The 14,467-nt window shown below is 40.2% G+C and overlaps 1 protein-coding gene across 4 annotated transcripts in view; it reads right to left on the bottom strand.

Annotated features, from left to right (window-relative positions):
- DSE (dermatan sulfate epimerase) overlaps window positions 1-14,467 on the bottom strand; it is a 57,120-nt gene that overhangs the window by 9,455 nt on the left and 33,198 nt on the right. For all 4 annotated transcript variants that reach the window (XM_090038335.1, XM_090038327.1, XM_090038318.1 and 1 more), the window contains 2 exons: window positions 6,339-6,592; window positions 3,211-3,450 (listed from right to left, as the gene is read on the bottom strand). In XM_090038335.1, coding sequence (XP_089894461.1) covers window positions 3,211-3,450; window positions 6,339-6,592 — 494 coding nt within the window. The remainder of the gene's footprint in view (window positions 1-3,210; window positions 3,451-6,338; window positions 6,593-14,467) is intronic.

Here is a 14,467-nt window from a genome sequence, read left to right as displayed (position 1 = left end):
TGGTAAAAATTGGCTATGATTTTTCACAATTATTTTTCATGTTTGCAGCTTCTAATTCCAACTCGGACTTCAGAGAAGTGAACTGTAGTGAGAGGTACTGAAATGCAGTGAGAAAAAACTGTTAAGGCATGTTCAGCCTGATCAGAAAAGGAAGTCCTAGAAAGTTTTCAACAGTGCTTCTTCTAGCCTAATTTTGCCCATTCAAGAAAATACATATAATTTTGAAAAAAAATCAAACATGAATAAAAACATTTGCCTACTTCATTAGGAACCAGCCTCTCAGTTAGGATTTACATTCCCTTTTAAGTTTAATTCTCTGCATTTACCACCAGCTGCTTGGCAAAACGTGATTTCAGGAATGTTTCAACTTATTATCTTTCAGTTGCTTAACATTTCTGTTGTTTTTGTGTCATGACTCTTCTTTGACAACTTCTAAAAATGTGATCCTTCCTTTCTAGCCACATGGGTAAAAAGATAATCCCCTCCTGTCCTCATTACTGTAATGGCCTCCCCTGTTAGTAGGTTCCCATCTTCTTCCCTCTCTGTCCAGCTAAAACACCTGCAAACACAAAACAGTCATTTTCTTTTTGAATCTCTCTGTTAGCTTCTATTAGTTTCCCATATTAAATTCAGGCTTCCCACTTAGTGCAATACTGTGTTTCTTATGGCTTTGCACTTGGCCTCTTGAATGCTGAGCTTAAGTGTAATCTTCTTTTGCTCTCCTTAAAGCACCCACCTTACCACTGTCTTTGTATCCTTCTCACCTTCTTGCTTTTTTTCGAGCCTGCATGTCATGCTTGGAATGTCTTGTTACTACATTCCACACTGTTCCAAACAGGATCATTCAAATCTCTTTAAACTCTTTCTATGCAGCCTCCCAATATTATTCTATCTATGAAATCATACAATCATTGGAAAGTAGACCTGAAAGAGACTTTAGGAGGTCATCTAGTCCAGCCCTATGCTCAAGGCATCTCTGACTAAACTATCCTAGTCAAGTGTATATCTAATCTGCTCTTGGAAATTTCCAGGAATGGAAATGCCACAACTTCTCTTAAGTAGCCTGTTCAAATGCTTAGCCACCCTTATCATGAGATAACTCTTCCTGATTGTCAACCTAAATTTCCTCTGCTGCAGTTTAAAGCCATTGCTCCTAGGCCTTTCCCTGATGGTCACAGAGGGCATGTCTCTATGAGACGCCTACTGCATGGTAGCCTAATAACACAGTGCAGGAGTGTGCTGGTCAAAAACTGTGCTAAAAAGCTACTGTCATTACGCTACTGTGTAGTAACAGTCACAGAAAAACAGTGTGTTGGCACTCCTGCACAGTAACTGTGATTACTGCACATTTAGTTTAGTACTGCATTTAAGGATGTATTAAACTAAATGCACATTAACTACTGCACATTAATGAATGGGCACGAACAGAGAGTAGTCTATCCTCTTTGTAATCACTCTTCTAGTACTTCAGATTCTTCTTCAGAATTCTCTTTCAGCCTTTTTTCATAAGTTCCTTCCCAAGAATCTAATTTTTTTTTTTACTCTCTGCCAGACTAATTCTTATACATCTACACATTTCTTGAAGTGTGGGGTCCAAAATTGGGACACTGAACTCTGGGTGAGGCCTTTCTGGAGCAGAACAGAACAGAAGGATCACTTCCCTTGATTTGCAAGTGACACTCCTATTAATAAAATCCATTATGTTGTTGGCTTTTTTCTGGCAACAAGAAACTGAATATGCAACAACATTCAATGGTCATAGTAGTTATACTGGATAATCTGCTCTTGGAACAGAAAAGGGAATTTGATACAGCACAGGAGTCAAATGACATGATTTTTTTTTTCCAGATCCACAGATGAAAGTTATTGTTTCATTCACTTGTTGCTATAATTTTCCATTTCAATGTTTTTCCACAGATAAATGTGTTTTGCATGTCTAAGGAACATATTTTGCCTTCTTCAGAAAATAGGGCCACTAGGGGTAGTTTTCCTTCTACTTAAAACCTCAGGTAGCAGTTTATATTATGGCAACCCATCCTGAAACACAGAACATCCTAAAACCCATCCCAAAATACAAAAAATGCATATTTTTCTATCTAATGTTTGACACTCATTTTGATTTCATAGATTTCATAGACTTCAAGGCTGGAAGGGACCTTGGAAGACCATCAAGTCCAGCCCCCAGCCCAAAGGGCAAGAAGTCAGCTGGGGTCATAGGATCCCAGCAAAATAAGCATCCAATTTGCTCTTGAAGGTGTTCAATGTAGGTGCTTGAACCACCTCCGATGGCAGACTGTTCTAGACCTTGGGGACTCAGACAGTAAAGAAAATCTTCCTTATGTCCAGCCTGAAACGGTCTTGCAGGAGTTTGTGACCATTCGACCTCGTCATCCCTTGGGGCGCTCTGGTGAACAAACATTCCCCCAGATCCTGGGGGTCACCCTGATAAACTTATAGGTGGCCATCAGATCACTCCCGAGCCTACACTTTTCCAGGCTAAAGAGCCCTATGGCTCTCGGCCTGTCATCGTAAGGTCTGTTTTCCTGACCTCTGATCATGCACGTGGCTCTCCTCTGGACTCTCTCAAGCTTCTCCACATCCTTTTTGAATTGTGGAGCCATTTGGCTAAAAACCTGGTCCTTTGGGCATCACTGTACCTGTTATGGTACAAGTAAGCAACACAGTTTAATTAAAAATGCTTTGCTTGCTGAACTCTCTTTGCAAAAAAAAAAAATTGTTGACTGTTCTTGATATTTCCCAGTTTTTGTGAAAATATTATCAATTTTTATGCAAATATTATCACTTTTTTTCCTTTCTGAAAACTTTCTTTCCAATATGATGAGTTTCAGTAAGTGAAAAGAATATTAAATATTCTGATAATAATTATGAAATTTAAAAATATATAAGAAAGAATATATAAGAACACTTTCACAACAACAGAAAATTGAAGCCTTTTAAATCCTGAAATGTAAAAAAACAATTCTATAATGTCATTGTTTTTCCTCAAATCTTTGCCCAACCTTTTGACAAACTGTAAAGGTCAACAACAATAGTGTAATTTTAAAGTATGATGTAGCAAAGTAAAAAAAATGCAAAATCCTTCATTGTTTGAATCACATACACATCTACTTAAAGTAACATTTTATAATAAAGAAATTGTCATTGCTTTAGAAATTAGGAGATGTCTCTTCATCGATCCAAACTACTTACCTGGGAGGACAGTTCTATACATAAATGCAAAGTGCTGTTTTAGCCAGGGATGGTTGAAGTGGTTGATGCCAAAGTGTCTTTGGACAAGAAATATGTACTGAAAGAGAGATCTGGTGGTGTAGCTGCCGTAAGCCACTCCTTCGTAGAGAGATCCATCTGTAACTTCTTGCAGCAGGACTATAGACTTCTCCATGATTGCAAGCACCTGCTTAGTCCATAAGTACGCTTCCTGCAAATAGCCTGGAAAAGAAAGATGCCCATAGTGCTGTCAAAACTTTATAGCATGCTATAAGCCTGAAATAGGTTTTTTTAAAATATGGGAACTCCAAGTGTGGTGTCCTTACACACAATATGTGGCCTATATCTGCTGTGTCCTTGCAATTATAGCGTGAAAATAAAACTGAGCACACATGAAGTATTACCACACATAAACATAATCACTCAAATTTAATCTTGGGAAGACAACTGAACAAGTATTCATTGTACTTGAAGAGAATACTCCCTATTCTGCTCAACCGCATTCTCAATATTCACAGTGAAAAACATCTCTTTCCATAACAGAACAATTTTATTGCCTTTAAAATTAAAGCACTAGCAGTAAAAACAAATTTAGTGTTTCCACTAGAGGGCTTCAGTAATATAAAAATACATTGATGGATGCCTTATTGATATGAATAACAAAGAAAAACTTTAAAGTTAAACATTTTAAAGTATGAGTAAATGTTATTATGTAGCCAACAATTCTCCACACTACAAAAGCTTTCAGAATACTGGATGGTATAGAGGCTTGCCAACACGGAGAGTTATTCTGAAATACCTATCCTAATAATTGACCAGGTGGGGCATGTTTATTCCAACATAAGAGTGCCTTATTTCAAATTAATTTAACTGGATTAAATTCATGCATACTACATGTGTCATTAAGGCAATGTGATAAACTCTGGCACAGTTTTTGTCTAAGTGAGCTGCTCCCAGCCACAGTGCTTGCACATACACCAAGAAATGGAGCAGTCTGAGCCAGGGAGGAGCAGTTGCAGGCTGACAGGGGACCTGGGGATCAATTCTGGGTTCTGGGTGGCAGCATCAGGGAGTGCAGAGGCTGGCTTGAGCACAAGGCAGCCCTTGCAATTTAGCAACCTCATGCCCCAGTCAGCCCATCACTGTCTACATGGGCATTTCAGTGCATATAATTACTCCACCATAGGATAGTACTATCCTATGGCAGAGCTAATTAATTTACTGCACCCTAATACCAACATGCATATAGACAATGACGATTTACTGCAGAGCTAATTAGTCAACTCCAAAATAAAGTGCATGTGTAGATGCACCCAGTGTAGATGCACCCAGTGCCAGCCCCTTTGCCACCTGATGCCACGACCAGAGCCTGGGGCTGACCCCCCCTGCCAGCTTAGGGCTGCTCCATCCCAGGTCAAATTGCTGCTGTCCCAGGCACACACGCAGACACCACTCCTGGGAGCAGCTGACTCTGGCTCAAATTGGCCTAGAATTTATTGCGTCGCATTAATGTCACGTGTAAATGCACCCATTATATCTTGATCTAAATTAACTAACTCTTGAAATAATCTCCAATATGTACAGTTTTCTTATAAAGGAAAGATGACCAGTCATCTTATCACTTCAGCCAAAATGTGTATCCAGGCACAAATATGGGAAGATTACGAGTGGCAGTAATATATTTTCTTGTGGAAGAAGGCTCTAGACATTCATTCAATAGAGCATCCCCCAGCTTAGCTCAGCTGATGAAATCAGCTAGCACGCTGATACCCAGAAGAGGTATACTGGCAACTTCTGCTGAGCGAACTTCCCTGTGGCAGTCTAAGACATAAAATGTTTCCACTCTTATTATGAACTATGACTTAATGGCCACAATAAAAATATTTGGTAGTTAGCGTGTCTTTAGCATTTTCAACTTTTATCCTTACTTATCATTGTGCATATTACACCAAAGTGAACTATCTGTTACATAATTCAGTACAGTGTATTTATTGCCTTGAAGTATATGGTAGTAGATGGTTTTTTCATTTAGTCTACCAAAAATGCCACATCATCAATCTTTAATCTGTTACATATTAATGTATGATGAAGTACAGATAGGAGTCCTCATACCATCTCTAGCTGAATGGAGAAAGGAATTAATTAGGAGCTTTCCATTATGCCACATTACATACCAGTTTAGAACCTATCCAAATATTTCTGAAAAAGGTTAAGTTATTATTGTAACTCCACAGATTGCAATTCAGCTGGAATCAGGGTCAATTCTCAACTCTGCCATTAAGATCATAAATCACTTAAGGCAGTGATTTTCAAACAGTGGTCTGGAAAACCCTGGGGTTCTGCCAACTATGTCTAAGGGGTCTACAAAAGATGGGTATGATCAACCAAAGTATGTGAATACTGACACTTAAAATTCAAAGGGTCTGCACTTCCATTTGGAATTTTTTAGGGGTCCACAAATGAAAACAGGTTGAAAGATTAACTCCCTGAATGCCAGATTCCATTCCATGGCCCTGCACCGGACTGGTTGTCACTACCCTAGACCTAACCCCAGCCCTGGTCCCAGCACCATGCATGCAGATTGGGACCCAGTGCCCTAGCCGTAACCCCGTGCATACTGAATTGGTCCTGCTGCCCCAGTTGCAGTTCCCTGCACTCAGTGTCATGTGATCCGGCCCTGTTTTAGGCTCAGTGATTAGGTTCTTCACCCCGGAAACAAAAGACCAAGATCCAAGGCCCCCTTGTTCAGGGAGGGATTTGAATCTGCATCTCTTTAACTTGCCAGCACAGTGTTTAATTATCATACCAGAGGTCAGGCATTTCCAGAGCAAGCACAATATAGAAAATTTACAATCTTTCATTGTGAAATCTTCATCAAAATTATTTTGTTCAATAAACTCTATGCCTTGTAAGCAGTAACAAAAGTTTAAGTTTAGGTAGCTGGGCTTTTGCTGGTGCGTGCACCTTGACACCTGGCTGCCTTAGATGTTGAGTGCTAACACATAAAATATAGAACAAATTCATGTATCAAATTCTGAAACTTTATTCATAACTTCTAGCTGACTGAACTGGTACACTTCACAAATATGATCCTATTGTTTAGCACATACCTTGATTCATCAGAACCAGGCTTCCTGCCAGCAGTGCCACACAGTTGGTAGGCTGATGGTTATGTAGGTATTGGAAACCCCATCCACGCCTGTATGATGTTTCATACATATATCCTGAGGCATTGGCAATGACCTCAAGAAATCTCTCCTGTTGATTCTTGCTCAGGTAATTGTACAAGAAGTCATAAGCAGTGGCAAAACCAACTAAAGAATGAGCAAGAGGGACTTCATCCCATGGTGCATCCTTCACTAACCTGTCAAAGAAGAAAGAGGTCAGTTGAGTTTCACTGATGTTTTATCATGCTTTATGTCACATGTGGCTCAATGTTTCCATCAGGTGCCTAGTACAAGGAATTTAATACATAAAACAAACTTTGGTAACCATTTCAGTTGCTTCTAAAAATGGACATCAGTCACCCTTAAAAACATACCACTTGTCTCAAATAAAGGTATTTATCTGCCTTATTTACCTTGATATTTACAATATTTTAAGCTTTTAAAAAGTGCTTGAATAATTACATTACATGAAAGTTCTGTATATTTTGTATTGCAGTACAGAATATATCTTCAGAAGAAGCATAAATAGGAAGCGGCAATGTGAGCTCCGTATTTCACATATGCCATCAATTAGCCATGAATGGGAGTTAGGATAGAAGAATTTGATCAAATGATACGAAAGCAAATCAACAGCTTTAAAATAGTTGAAAATGCTCCTATTTAGACATCCATAGACAATGTCTACTTTGCCAAGGGAAATTACGGTGCTAAATCTAACAAAGTTATAAACTGAAACTAGGAAAAATTCATAGACCATTTTTATTATTGTGTGCATTTTAGATGCATCAGTAAGCACGTGCATTTCAGATACTAGTTTTCCAGTGAAGAGAGTTTTAAGGAATACACGTAAGGTATTGATATTTGGTATGATAAATGATAACCCACTGCTTGCATAGTTTTCTTTTTCCTTTAACTCTGTTAATTCACTTTGCAGCACAGTTTTTATTTATAAAAAATAAAACAGCAAGGATGAAATGCAGGTCTTGCTGTAGTCACTGAAAAATTTACCATTCAATAGAGCCATGAATTCACCCTAGGTTTTTATTAATAGTAGAGTAAAAAGAGATACTAAAAGCTTGATGGAACATGATTAAAAAGAATCTACACTGTTTAGTATGTATATATATTCAAAATGTGCCAATGAACAATTTAGAAATGTTGTGTTGCTGACTCTGTTGACTCAAAGACACACAACGAGGTTTTATATCAAACTGCAAGCCATATCAAACTGCGTATCAAAACAAGCCATATCGAACTGCAATTTCTAAGGGGGAAAAAGGACTTTTTTTTAATGTCAATACATTTCACTGTGTAAATGACTGAAGAATTCAGTCAAAACAGAGGATGGCCTGACATTTGCCTAAAGGCATACAGATTGTTTGGTTTGGTAACTTTAAACTGCTCAAGTGGTCACTGGCTCACCTCTCTCCCCTTCACTGAGCATTCACTAGCTAATGTTACACAGCCACTTCCTTTAGGCTTTAGTTCTATCTTCTGCTTAGTGATATTACAGTCCTACCCTATGAGTTCATTTCCAAGTATATTATTTTTTAATAAATAAGGCTTTTCTCAAACAAATTCTGAAGTAAACAAATATTTGAAGACTTCCTTCTTTTGGACTAGATTTTTTCTTTTCAAATTTTTCTCAACCATATTTCATATATATTTTTGTTCTTACTATTGTTTGGGGACAGGGCTGTTGTCAAGGAACAAAACCAATAAAGATAGATCAATATACATTTGATGGAGCTGCTAATCTTTAGGGCATTGAAGAAAAGCTGATCAATTGTACTATCAGCCTTTTCTAGATCTGTGTATTCACATTCTGTTCTCTATAATGTCTCTCACTCAACACTTCTCTGTTATTTTCTCCCAAATCAAACTCTAAACATACCAGTGAGGACTTAATGCCAGATTCAACACAAATTCTTTTGGGGGGAGTTCAGGCATTCAGTGTGGAAGCGCTGCAGCCCTTAAAGCCAAATGTTCCCTAGAAGCTCATTATTTCCATTTGACAACAGCAAACGTTTCCAGATAAATTAACTGAGAAGTTAACTAAATTTGCTGAACAAGTCTGTACACACCCAGGGTGTTTTTATACTGTCTCCTTAGAGGCACAAAACTTGGAAACTCTGGTTAATCCATTATTTGTAAAACATAACTTATCTCTATATCTCATGCCATTTTTGCTATTTTACCCTCAATGTTCATAAAATTTACTACTAGACTCTAATTAATTGATAGAGCAATTTATTTGTAGTTAAAGGTATGGTTAAACAAATATATTCTTCCCTGACTTACCACTGGGCACAACTACGCAGAATGCAACTGTTGTCACCTATGTTGTGAACCCTCAACCAACAAATGTACTCTTGGACAAAAATTTTGTGAGCCTTCCTTTTTAAAACATGTTTCTTGTGGTTCTCACTAAACCGCTACACATTCAATACTCAGGCAGATGGATGCCACTTTAATAAGTGTCTCATTCTAGAATATGGCAGGGTACAAACTGTATACCACAGTAAAGTACAATGGAATAATTTTAGAGTTAAATCAAAGAACAATTTTACTTTACATGGCAGGATTATCACAAACAAATTACAATAGGGCTAACAGAGTCCTTTTAAACAATCTGGGGATCTTTCATCAAAAAGGAATAGTAAATTCTAGCTTTCATTGTATGTAAGTTCTACTTCGGTAATTTTATTTTTTTGATTCGATGTAAAATGTAATTCAAATATTAAAATATGCATGGAGGTAGATTACTAGAAGACATTTTTAAACAAATAAGGGATTTAACCTATACAGGAAAGGTCAGATTTGCTCAATTATCAGTGCATTTAACTTACTGGCTTTTGACACAAATTAGGCAACACTACCACATGTGGGTACCTATGTGACACAAAATTTAGAACCAGAATAGTACTTTTCCTTGCTTAAACTAAATCATTAAGCATACAAAAGAGTAACCTGCCGAACAAAATAATGGATCAATGGCTTGTCTCCAACATAATGTATCAAATCAAAGATAAGGATTTAAAGAAGTTCAAATGTGAACACTCAGAGATTTACTTAATATTCCATTTGAGCCAATGTTTATGCTTAGAATTGAATTTCTATTTAAATCAGGCTGTTTAGTTGGTGTATATCAGGATACCATCAATAACTGTATTAATAACAGCTAATTTACACCCACTGGGAACCTAACACACTATGTCTACATTTGCAATACAATGGAAAAACAGCATAGGGGATTTCACACCTGTTGAGATGCCCATGAAACCTCAAAAATGTGTGAATCATACAAAGCAAAATTGAAATGTCAAACATATGTCAGCCAGGTGTTCAATTTTGTAAACTGCAGCTGCAGCCTCCCAACTCCAATGAAACATCCAACAGCCAAAGAAATCCTTCAAAAGAGAAGTGTATTCCCAACAATGCAGGAGGCATGTACAACCAGAGCAAGTGAAAAACATTCATCACGATTTGTGTGGAGAGCAGGACTCTCTAAGAAGTGCTCACTAAGAAGTGCTTTTATGTCTAACTTTTTGGGGGTAGGGGATAGTTATATAGACATAATTTTAAGAAGTCAGCACCACTCTGAAATTAGTTAAGCCTAAAAATAGGAGAAAAGAGATACTCTATCAAGGGTGATGATGCCCCTTTCACATAACGCTAGAGGGCATAAGTAGTTTATACTTTAAACCCTGGCAAAATGCTCCTTGGGTGCATCCACACACACAGTAAGTACAGGGGCAAGCAATTATTTTGGCCGGAGAGCCACTTAATGAGTTTTGGTGAACTGCTGAGGTCCGCATGGGTCATCCCGCCCCTTGACAGTTCCCCTGTCCCCTAGTCACCATATTGGGACCAGAAGTCCCCATCCCCTGGCCCCTAATCTTTTCCACTGGAAGTTCCTCCCCTTGCTGCCCCCCAGCCCCATACTCCTTTTGGAGGGAGGGAGGGTCGCCATCTTAGAACCAAAAAAAAGGGTAAATCATTCACTAAAAGGCAAACACCTACTATAACATATTTTAATTTTATTACAAAAAATATTTTTGTCAGGATTTGCATAGTCTATATACAGGTGATTGCATAATAACTCAAAAATAACATCTTACTCTTTTATATTGTGCGTATGATGGGATGTGTATGTATGGTGGTGTGTGTGTGTGTATGGTGGAGTGTGGGGCCGTGTGTGTGGGGGATGTTTGAGGGGGTGTGGTTGTATGTGTGGGGGCATAAAGTATGTTGGGGTATGTATATGTTGGTGAGGGTTGTGGGGGAAGGGTGTGGGTATATGAGGTTTGTCAGGTGTGAGGGAGGGTGTGGGAACCTCCCCGCACTCCCCCTCCCCATGGCATGCAGTCTCTGCTGCTGGCAGCAGCAGCAGGTGTGGGGGGAAGGGTTTCAGGGCACTCATGCTCAGTGCAGGGGCTGGCACCTGATGGGGTGTGGCTCTGGCCAGTGCTGTGCATGGGGCGGGGGAGTTCAGCCTGCCTGGCCACCTCTATCGTGGGGGCTCCACCTGGCCTGCCTCCAGCTCCCAGTTTCACACCAAGGGAAGCCCTGTGTTGGACTCCACAGGGGAGCAGAGGGTGGGGCTCCCTCCACTCCTAGTGGAATCCAGGGACCTGTGTGGCAGAGGGCAGGGAAGGCAGCTGGCTCCAGTGCAGGGCTTCCCTTGATGTGAGTCCAGGAGCTGCAGGTGCATGGCACAGAGCCCATGCAATAGAGATGGTCCAGGCAGACTGCGCTCCTCCCCCCTTGGACAGTGCAGGCCAGAGCCAGCCTTGCCAGGCGCCAGCGCTGGGCACTAGCACCCTGAGCCCCCACCTGCCTTCAGCTGCTGCATGCCAGGAGGGAGTGGGTGGGGGTCCCCACACCCTCTCAGCTTATCTCATACCCACACCCTACCCAGCTGAGCTCTGCGCTCCTGCCACCCCCCTGGGCAAGGCACGGTGCTGCTCTCCATGCTTCTGCCCAGCTGCAGCTGCAGCTTGGCCCCCACCCCCCACTGCTTTGAGGGAATGAGGGTGCTACAAGCATAGGGCTAGCTGGCAGGCTGTCTGCATACTGAATCATCCTCATGCCCCAGCCAGCCTTGCCAGTGTCTAGATGTGTGTTGCAGCATGCTAAAAAACACCAGCTAGAATTAGTGTTTACAAGTACTAAGCTATGTCAGCATGTATTAGTTTACTGCAGCTTAATAAGGCCACATGTACAGACGCTGAGACTTTACTGTGGAGTTAATTAGACAACTCTACAGTAAATGTCTCTTGAAGATATACCCCTTGTTATCTCCATACTCTTTAACCCAGTGGTTTTTAACCTTTTTAGATTCAAGGCCTTCACTTCATAACTTTTCTGAATTTAGGGGCACCCCATTTTAAAAGCTAGTTTGTTTCTTACAGTGCTTACCTTCTTGCACCCTGTGGCAGCCTTAAAAGGATTAATGAGGTGGCAGGGCACCTCTGAGAGCATAGCGGGGAGGGTGCACAGTGTTTTGTGCCAGCAGGTGCTGGCATGTGGGGCAGCTTGGGGGTGGGTTACTAGACACCCGAAGGAAGAAACTGCCCATATAACAGTTGGAAAGGTGTGACTGGCTGATAGAGACACAGAAGCTGCAGCCAGATGAGGGCAGTAGAAGTGCACCTGCCATGCCCCATTCTTACCACTGCCTGTACCTCCCCGCTCCTGGGCTGTACCTGAGGGGGTAAGCACAGTCCCCACCACCGTGGCTGCTCCTTTGGGGAACTGCACTCTGGTGAACAGAGCCACCTGGTCCCAAAGACCCTCGGAGCATGCTAACAGCTGGGGAATAAGCCAGGGTGAAAAAAGAGGCTCCATGACCCCACTCCTCTTTGGCAGAGAATGCAGCTCAGTGCATGGGGGCAGTCAGTGCAGGGGCATATGGGGAGCATGGGCAAAAGAAGGAACCCTCAGAAGAGCAGCTAGGGGAGGGAGGCTGGAGACAAGGTACTCAGCAGGTGGAGGAGCCAGTAACCACAGGGACTGGGTGCCATAGCACATTAAAAGCAACTTCACATCACCCGGGTTGGGAATGGCTATTTTAATCCCTTGTTTTACTGCTATTCCATGGACCTGGTATGTCAAGAGGTGCAATGCATATTCACCTTGGAAATTATATCATAACCTCTGAAACATTTCAGCAGCATACCAGCATGAAGGAAAATGTCACCCTTTACTACTTATACAGAAGCTGCAGGGAAAAATAATCAATAACAAAGGTGTAATTGGGACTTTTGTTGATCCTATTATTAGAAGCCAGGTGGCATTTGCAGGCATCAACAGAGGATGCTCTCCACAAAGCCATTAATTATGTGACAAACTTGTGGTTTGGGATCTTTTCATTAAATACCACCACAGCTAACTTGCTAATAAACTAGGCCAGGTGTCTGCAAAGGGGTCATGCAGATGTAAGAATTCATAAATAAAATGTAAGGTCAAGATATTGAGTGTGTTATCTCTGATCCAGAAGAGTGATTACCATATTTACTCAAATATAAGAGGACCTCCCAATAATTAGATTATATATATGGAGAATTTATAAATTTGTTATAACTTTCCAGGTATCGAAACTAATTATTGGGGGTTTATCTTGAATTTGTCCCCCTCCCACTGCAACAGCATGGAAAGTAAATTGGGTCAGAGGGAGTTAAGTGGCCCCCTTGCCCTCTGCCTTCCCCAACTTCTCCTCCCTTACTGTCAGACCCTGCTGTCCCTGAGCACATGGAAGTGAGGGACAAATGTGAATACACTGATCTTGAAATAAACATACCTATGGTAATTTGCACATAGGAAAATTACTATGGGTACCCATAAATCTGATAAAACATTTTACTTAATGAAGTTTCCTTTTATGAGGAGTAAGACTAGGGGCTTTTTTCCTCATGCTGATTGGAGGGAGAGTCTCATCTTGTATTCAAGTAAACATGGTAAGCACATGCTTAAGACAAGTTAAGCATATGTGCAAATGCCTTGCTGGACTGCAGCCAAGGTGCTCACTCATCTTAAAGGAATTGCCTCAGTTCTTATCTGTAAAGTTTCACAAATTTGGTTCTATATACATCTAGTATATGGAACTGTGATACTTTTTGCTCGCTTTAAACTACTTATTGAATGTTTTAACAAATGTCAATATTTGGCTTTTCAGATCATTTCCAAGAGCTCTTAGTAATTTAAGAAATATTGAATGTCAGGACTTTTTGTTTTACAAATCATAATAATTACTCTTCCTATTTTTTGGCCACAAACACCACCAACCTCCTACTACAGAGCTGAAATTCTAACACTCCTGAAGTCAGTGGATACTCAGCAGTGTAGGACATATTATATTAAAACTCTGTTCCATCAGATATGTACTAGTGATCTATACAAATGAAACCAGTTATTAATGGTCAAATATTCCAATCACAATAACTGAACACTTTACTGTAAGTCACAGAAGATAGATCAAAGGTCAACTACTCAATAGTTCTGGAAACTGAGCTATGGTTTCATCCTGAGTGGATTCCCACAGGTCAGACTTGATGAACGCACTTGTGGTGATGTGTAGGAAAAATTGTAACTGCTGGTCTGCATTACAGCTATTCTATGGAGAAACAGACTGTAGTTTCCAGGGCTGGCAATCCACCCTTTTATACTAAACTGTTAAAGAAGAAATGTTAGAAGCATTTATATATTTAAAATATCCCTGAGAGGTATACTGGAAAACAGAAATTCTTTAATGTTGCCAAGAATAAAAAGTAACAGCAAGCAAGATTAATCTAATCTTAGCAATAAACTAAATATTTGACTGCATATAGCAGCTTGCAGTTTTTGCTTGGAAGGTGACTTAGTGTGGAAATTTCAGAAGTAAACAGGCACCTCTTAGAACCTATTGTCACTGCATCAGACTCTCATTTTATTATTACCAAAGAAAGGAGAACGGATTTCCACCCCTTCACTCCACCACCCGGAAATAACAACAAAATTAATACATGAAGGAATTATTACCATTATACTAAACTTTGAAAAACTATGATAATGTAAGATAAGTATTCAAACTA

Source organism: Crocodylus siamensis, chromosome 1 (assembly GCF_052110815.1).
Source record: "Crocodylus siamensis isolate JL-2025a chromosome 1, ASM5211081v1, whole genome shotgun sequence".
NCBI lineage: Eukaryota > Metazoa > Chordata > Crocodylia > Crocodylidae > Crocodylus > Crocodylus siamensis.
Note: the sequence above shows the minus strand (reverse complement) of the source record. Positions and strands in the feature narration are given on the sequence as shown.